The sequence below is a fragment of the Anneissia japonica genome, unplaced genomic scaffold (genome assembly GCF_011630105.1).
Source record: "Anneissia japonica isolate Jap-2015-1 unplaced genomic scaffold, ASM1163010v1 scaffold165_len1371125_cov188, whole genome shotgun sequence".
NCBI lineage: Eukaryota > Metazoa > Echinodermata > Crinoidea > Comatulida > Comatulidae > Anneissia > Anneissia japonica.
The window spans coordinates 1,117,963-1,125,394 of record NW_022697648.1 but is presented as its reverse complement, the minus strand read 5'-3'; the positions used below and the strand labels follow the sequence as shown (position 1 = coordinate 1,125,394).

The 7,432-nt window shown below is 38.2% G+C and overlaps 1 protein-coding gene across 3 annotated transcripts in view; it reads left to right on the top strand.

Annotated features, from left to right (window-relative positions):
• Positions 1-2,422: 2,422 nt before the first annotated feature.
• The window catches only part of LOC117102298 (gamma-butyrobetaine dioxygenase-like), a 10,594-nt gene continuing 5,584 nt past the window's right edge, over positions 2,423-7,432 (top strand). Inside the window, exons 1-3 of one of the 3 annotated variants that reach the window (XM_033242561.1) lie at positions 2,423-2,661; positions 5,650-6,409; positions 6,516-6,621. In XM_033242561.1, coding sequence (XP_033098452.1) covers positions 5,658-6,409; positions 6,516-6,621 — 858 coding nt within the window. In that variant the 5' untranslated portion in view covers positions 2,423-2,661; positions 5,650-5,657. Of the gene's footprint in view, positions 2,662-3,564; positions 3,709-5,649; positions 6,410-6,515; positions 6,622-7,432 lie in introns of those variants that run through there. The other 2 variants (XM_033242563.1, XM_033242562.1) reach the window with 2 other exon arrangements.

The following is a 7,432-nucleotide window of genomic DNA, read 5'->3' as shown; positions in this document are numbered from 1 at the left end:
CAAATTGTTATCATTAATTTTCCGATGCGTCCTGCATCGTTTTGCGTCTTCTCTGAGTTCCTTTTCTTTTATTTTTCTTCTTCTCTCTTTATTTGGCATTTTTATATTCCGAAAAAATAATACAGTATTCAACTACTTCACGCGAAAAATTTGCTCTCATCAAATAATTACATTGCCTTCGGTTTTGCGTTGCGCGCGAATAGATTATTTTGCTGCACGGAAAACACGCAGCTACAGATAATAATGGCAGAGTGCAATGATGCGTAACCACATAACACAACTCCACTGGCGCGCGGGCTTCGAGATATCAAGTTGATTAAAAATGTATAACTTTATATGGATTGTTTAAAAAAAAGACAAAAAATCAAAATATTAAAAGGAAGGGCCACCAAACATTTTTTAGGCGAAGGATAATTTATTTTGATATTAACTACCTTCATGTTAGGCGCAGTTTATTTATGCTAGATTAAAAAAAAAATCATATTTAAAAAAGGGCACTTTCTTTAAAAGGGGGGGTCGACCGCACCCCCCCCCCCCACGGTACGCCCCTGTATTTTATAGCAAGATACCTGTATCTCTGCCCACAAACATCTGAATTACCTATATTACTCGACTCGAATGCGCGTGCTTTTATTATAATTTTAGAAGTATAAGAAAAAGCGTGCAAAGATAAGATTGGGTTTCGGCACATGAAGTAGTATATTCTACGGTACATCACAGCGATTAAGATCAATGATAATGAATTTTACTATATGAGTGTCACTCCGGCAATCTAGAAGATGTACAATTTCCCCAAATTTTACCACCTCAGTCCCAATTGTGGTGGAGCGGAGGGCCGTGTGGACTCACAGGTCTGAAGTAAGTAAAGTAAATATTGTACATCAAATACAATGTTTTTAGGTTTTATTTTCTATTGTAACGTACATCACACATCTAATTAGATCTCTATGCAGTGCCCAAAATAGCTGATAAAAGATCATGAGAATTTACTGGCGCTTAATTTTGAATATATTATAATAGTGATGTAATGATGATGAATTTTACTATTTAAAAGTATCATTTCCGGCCATCTTGAGGTACTATTTTCTCAAATTCTCTCACCTCAGCCCTAACCATGGTGGGGCTGAGGTAAATGTGGCCACACGGCTTTGAGGTAGGTCGATTATAATAAATACATCAAAGAAAGTGTTTCTTTAGTTTTATTTTCTATGACGTACATCACTCGTATTAACTAGATCTCTGTTGTTGCCGAAAATCCCTGATTAAAGATCATGAGAAATTTGCTGGCGCTTGATCTAGACTAAATAATGATGGTGTGATAAGGCCAAATAAAAAAAAATATTATGTTGGCCACGCCCGACCGACCCAAATTTTATGAAATTCAGGGTCGGCATTTTAGTTTTTTTTTTTTTTTTTTTTTTGGCCTAATGGTGAATTTTTACTGTCTAAAAGTGTCATTTCCTGCCATCTATTTCCTCAAATTTTCTCACCTCGGCCACAACCATGGTGGGGCTGAGGTGGTTGTGGACTCATGACTTTGAAGTAGGTAAAGTAAATACATCAAAGCGAATGTTTTTAAGTTTTATGTGTACATTACACATACTAATTAGATCTCAGTGGTTGCCGAAAATCGCTGAAACTTTTGACTATATAATATGGTGATGTGATGATGAATTTTACTATATAAAAGTGTCATTTCCGGCCATCTACAGGTACTATTTCCTTAAATTTGTACACGCACCCTCTACCGCCAAATCCTGCATCCGCCCCAGAGTAGGCATATGACGCCATTACATATTTTGAATATTGATAAACGGTTGATTCAACTTTTATGTGAAAACAATTTGCGTTTTTAATATGTTTAAAACTATCTACATCTACAAACTACTGCATTTCAGACAAACTAAAAATGCCTGAACCACTGCGCGATGGTCACAGTAAGCATTTTTAGCATTAACTTCACTGTTACCATTGCAGATATAGTTCAAGTCTCAATGACGTCGAGTTGGTTTTTATGTTTATTTTTTTACTTCATAATTTTCTTTAGTATGATTTTATTTTTGTTTTTCATGTAATTTTTACTTTATACCTTTTTAGAGATTTTTTTTCCATAAATATTTCAATATCACTTCTCGTGACAATGAGGAAAAGTCCTGTCTATTTGACCATGGTTTTACAAACAGACATAGTAAGTCTTATCATTATTATTATGTTGATTATTATTATTTTCATTATTATTATCATTGTTCTTATTATCATTATTGGGCCCATTATCATTATTATCGTTAGGAAGGACCTTATATTCTAATTGTTTATCTGTGACGTGACCTTAACCGGGAATTAAAGAAGGCGAGCATTGTTTCTATAGAATTTGGATCACCTCATTTCGAATGAGATACTAGCTTTATTCAAATAATCTCACGCCTGGGATGACATGCCTAAGTTGAAAGTAGATTCTTTAGTATGTCTGCGGGGCTAGAGCAATAATATAGTATATTCTGTGTGGGAAGACTGCCAAGAATCTCGTTACCCGTATATAGCAGCCCGTACTAATTTACATGAATTAATATACAACAGGGAAGGTAAATTATTGATAAATAAAACACACTGAGGTATCATCGGTGTTTGTATAGAAGCTGCTGTTTCGCGAAACGAAACAAGGTATGCTTATTTTTAACTATTATTTACTGGTATTAGGGTAGGCCAGCGATAGTAGGTAGGTTAGGTGGGTGCACTAGCTCGCAAAAAAGGTGACATGAGGTGATTTTTAGCTACTTGAGCATGATTATTTTTTGCTTCGAATGGGAGATGGGAGAGTGGCGGAGCTATTTTTAAAGATAGTGCGTCCCTCGCACCCCCTAAATACGCCATTAGGCCTAGGCCCTATATGTAATTGATCATCCCCTGATACGGATCCGGGCCTCGGATAGTCTGCCTGGCAATGCTAATGTCTGATAAGTGATTTGAATCAATATTGTTGTCTCATTTTGATCAATTACATTCACCGAACTACATCATGTCTATAAATATATATATATATATATATATTATATTATTATTATTATTATTATATGCCTATCGGTTTCTTTTATTCAATAAAAACTTATATTCATATTATGTCTTCATTTTCCAATGTAGGTCTAAAATTAGCTTTAAAATAGGTTTAAAACACGGATGAACATTGTTATTATCAGGGCTAATGGTGTCAAAATGTTAGTCAAAATACTAGAAAGCATTGCTGCACAAAGGCATGCTCGCCTATCCCATATTTTGTAGCCTAAATCCACAGAGATTCCACCAACAACAATACATCTACGGTATAATCCATATGGATGTATGGCTTGCTATTATCAAACTGAAGGTTGGTGATTTGCTACTGCATTAAGGCCAGTGCTGATAAAAGCAGACTTTTCAACTTTACTGTTGTAGTTATTGAGTGTTCACTGTTGTTTTTTTACTTTATCAACAGGAAGAATTTACCTTTTTTGACTAGGCCTATATGACGAATAAATTATCATCAGTATTTGCAAGAAAACGTTTCTGATCATAGGTGCGCATATATGCAGTCCGTCATACACAATAACCTGACTTCAGTGGGGAGGATAGCTGTTATTTTTTACTTTATCAACAGGAATTTAATTTACCTTCTCTGACTATATGACAAATAAATTTATATCAGTATTTGCAAGAAAACCTTTCTGATCATAGGTGCGCATATATGCAGTCCGAATACACAATAATTTGACTTCAATAGGGAGGATAGGATGGGATAGAAGTATTTTAGGTGTGTGAATCACACCAAAGATAACCCATTAAGTCCGAAGACTTGTTTTCTAGTGGGGTCCTTCTGGTGGTGTATTTTTGTAGTACACCAAGAGACAATCCCCACTCTTCTTCATAAGAGTGTACTGCGTTCAACGTGCACATGGGCCATATTGCTGCGGGACCAAAAGACGGTGCGTTATTGTATTTCAGAACCCCCTCCCACTCCCCCACACCACCACACAGGCAACTGGTGCAGTAATTCACGCATTTCAAATCTCTCAGTTTGGTAAAACTATGGTTCTGTGGAATGTACAGTTATAGAAGCGATGATCGTACGATCGGATTTAGCCAGAAAAAAATAGAACAGAGAATGGAATTGATTGAACCCGGTGACAAAGAGATCGCCACGCCTCAGTGCACACACAATGGCTAAAACCAGTTTAGTTCTGTAGAATGTGCAATTAGGCCTATAGAAGCGATGATCGTACGATCGGATTTAGCCTGGTTTCCAGGCCCGGATTTTTGGGTTACTAACTCTTTAGCACAACCTAATTTAATTCATAAGAATCGCTTTTCACAACAAAACTGCTGCCAGAATGCTCATTAAATTGTGAATGCTAGCTTCCATCAGGCCTAACTATTTTTAATGGCATTAAAAACGATCAGTTGTGCGCGCGTCGTGTGCGCTGCGTTCTCTGTGGAATCGCGTCGGCCGACGACCGTCGGTCGGGTGCAGGTAGTGCCCGGCTAGCTATACAGTTTACACTGGGGTGGTTCACACACCCACGCTTATGCAACCCTTGTGCCATAGTGCAAGCGCAAGCAAGTACAGTGACGTAGACTAAGGCTGGAATGACACAAAGGTAGTGAACCGTTTGGGAGTGTGTGTCTATCAAACAACAACTGGCCAATCAGAAGAGGGATAGGAATACGACAAAACGGGTTGGCGGTCGCACTGAGTCGTACTCATCGTTCTTTGTCAGCGCTTCACGACGCGATGCCGTCTTCTGATTATCGATGGCAGATGGAATGGATTTTTTAAATTAAAAACGATCCGTTGCGCACTCCTCGTGGTATTGCGTTTTCCACAGAATCGCATTATGTTTATTGCGTCGGTCGCGGGGTCGGTCGCCGTCGACCTTTCGGCGTAATGTGTACTTAGATTTAAGGTACATACACGTGCGTCTTTATTTTCCATTCACTGTCTCGTTTCGGCGTATATATTTTTCCGATAAACTACACAGTGGAATAAATTATGATAGTCTGAGCCTATCAAATGCAAATAATAGGCCTAGTACATAGACCTTTAATTTATTATTATAGCCTGATATTGACTTTGTAATTGAATTTTTAAATTGAAATATTAAGTGATATTTGTAATAGCAATTAAGCTATCACCCACAATTAAACAGTGCCTGATTAACTCCAAGCGGTTGTATAACTACGTGGCTTGCTGGACCATGGATACGCCTATAGTTCACTGGTTGTTCATCAAGCTTTTTTCCCCTCTGAAATGATCTTACATACGTAGCACATGTGTAAATGAATACTATTGTAACATTGAAGTACAGAGACCTGTTCCCGTTGGACAACCCCAGCAATCAACCCCCCCCCCCCCCGGCTGGTTATAGCTGCTGTGGGTCACTCACTGCTTCCTCTGATCGCTAGAAGACGCGACGCCGCGCCGTCTGCTGATTGTCGATGCAGTCTAACGGATCTTCATCCGTTTCGCGCGCGTCGTAGAATCGCGTTGGCCGACGGCCGTCGGGCGCAGTGGTGCCTGGATTTTATTAGGTCTCAGCCCCAGTTTCTCCTCTACAGGACCAATTGATTTCTTTACTAAGCCTACAACGTTGTTAAAAAATGTTTATATTTGTGTTTTAGGTATCAGTATGACTGCACTTTCTCGCTTTGTCCTTGGGGGTGTGAACGTAAATACCAGATGCTGTCAACGACTGCTGAATGCCTTCCTAAACAAAACACCACTACAGTCCGTATGTTGCTATAAAAAAATACACCATTCGTCTAATAAATTGACATCATCAAAGTATCCACATAATATGTCGTCATCAATCTGGACATCGTCAACTTCATCTGGTAAGATACAGATAAAAGAAGATATTGGTAGATGTTCCGCAGCAGCTTCAGACGATGGTGATTTTTTGCACATTTTGTGGGATGATGGCAGTATGACGCGTTATCCGTACCTATGGATACGAGATAATTGTGGTTGTAGTCAGTGCTTCAATAAAGATATGAACCAGAGACTATTCTCATACAAAACGTTTAACGCTGACGTTAAACTTGTTGATGTCCAAAATGAGTCACCGGGTGCGATCGCACTACGCGGGACAGACGATCACATAACAACGCTAAATTTCGCCTGGCTCAGAGATAAAGGCGCAGAGCTGTTAGAAGGAAAACCCGATATACATCTAACAAAGGTGCATTGGGGCGCAGACATAATTTCTATCCTTCCAGTCTTCCAATACGATGAGGTTATTTCCGATTACGCTACTATGTACGAGTGGATGAAAAGTATCAAAATATTCGGTATTGGTCGAATAAATGGTGCGCCAAAGGAATCGGGTGAATTGATGAACATCGCCAAACGTATTGCTCATGTGAGAAAGACACTCTTCGGGTATGTATGAATATTCTTATTTTTTCAATCAGTTTCTAATAAGTTAAAGAAAAGTATACAAAACCTATAACGTGAATATCAATAAGTGCTATTTGTTTTCCCACAGAGATATTTCGATAATAAAAGCCAGGAGCGATGCCTTCTTTATAGGCTACACACCGATTGAATTGCCGTTGCACACCGATTACACTTTCGGCAAGACTGTCCCTGGGGTAAGTGAAACATTGTAAAAGCTTAGGCTTACTCAACGGTACAAGAATGGGAATTGTGGTAGGCTTCTATAATGAATGCCAGGGACGTATCCAAGGGCTGTCTCTTATAGGGGGGAGCCGTGGGAGCCGCCCCCCCCCCTTTGTACACAGTGTTAACATTTTAAAGCTTATGCTTGAGCTAATACAAATTCTTTCCTGGGATCAATGAATACTTCTAAAACATGTAAATATGCATCAATATACACGTTATATACATAGGCCTATTAGAACACATAGGCCTAAGCGTGATTTAAAAAAAATCTTAAATCCATAAATCTCAGGCCAGATATTTTAAATAGAAATGCGATACTGTGGTTCAATTTCGTTTTTATCCTTTTGCAAGTTTCTTCAAATTTTTGTTTAATAATACTACTGCTAATAGTAATAATAATAATAACGATGATGATGATGATGATAGTAATAATTGATAATAATATTAATAGCAATAAAAAGTGAAGAAAAAGTTGTGATTTGTTGATCATAATATAGTATATATAGTTAAAGCTTAGTAAGCTATAGTTAGGCCTAAGTGGTCCTGGATTCCTGATAAAAGATAATGAGAAAATTGTTGGCGTTTCTTTTTGACTATAATGGTGATGTGATGATGATGAATTTTACTATATAAAAGTGTCATTTCCGGCCATCTCGAGAGGTACTATTTCCTCAAATTTTCTCACCTCAGCCCCAGCCATGGTGGGGCTTGTGAAATCACGTTTTTGAAGTAGGCCTATGTAAAGTACATACTCAAAGACAATGTTTTTAAGCTTTGATT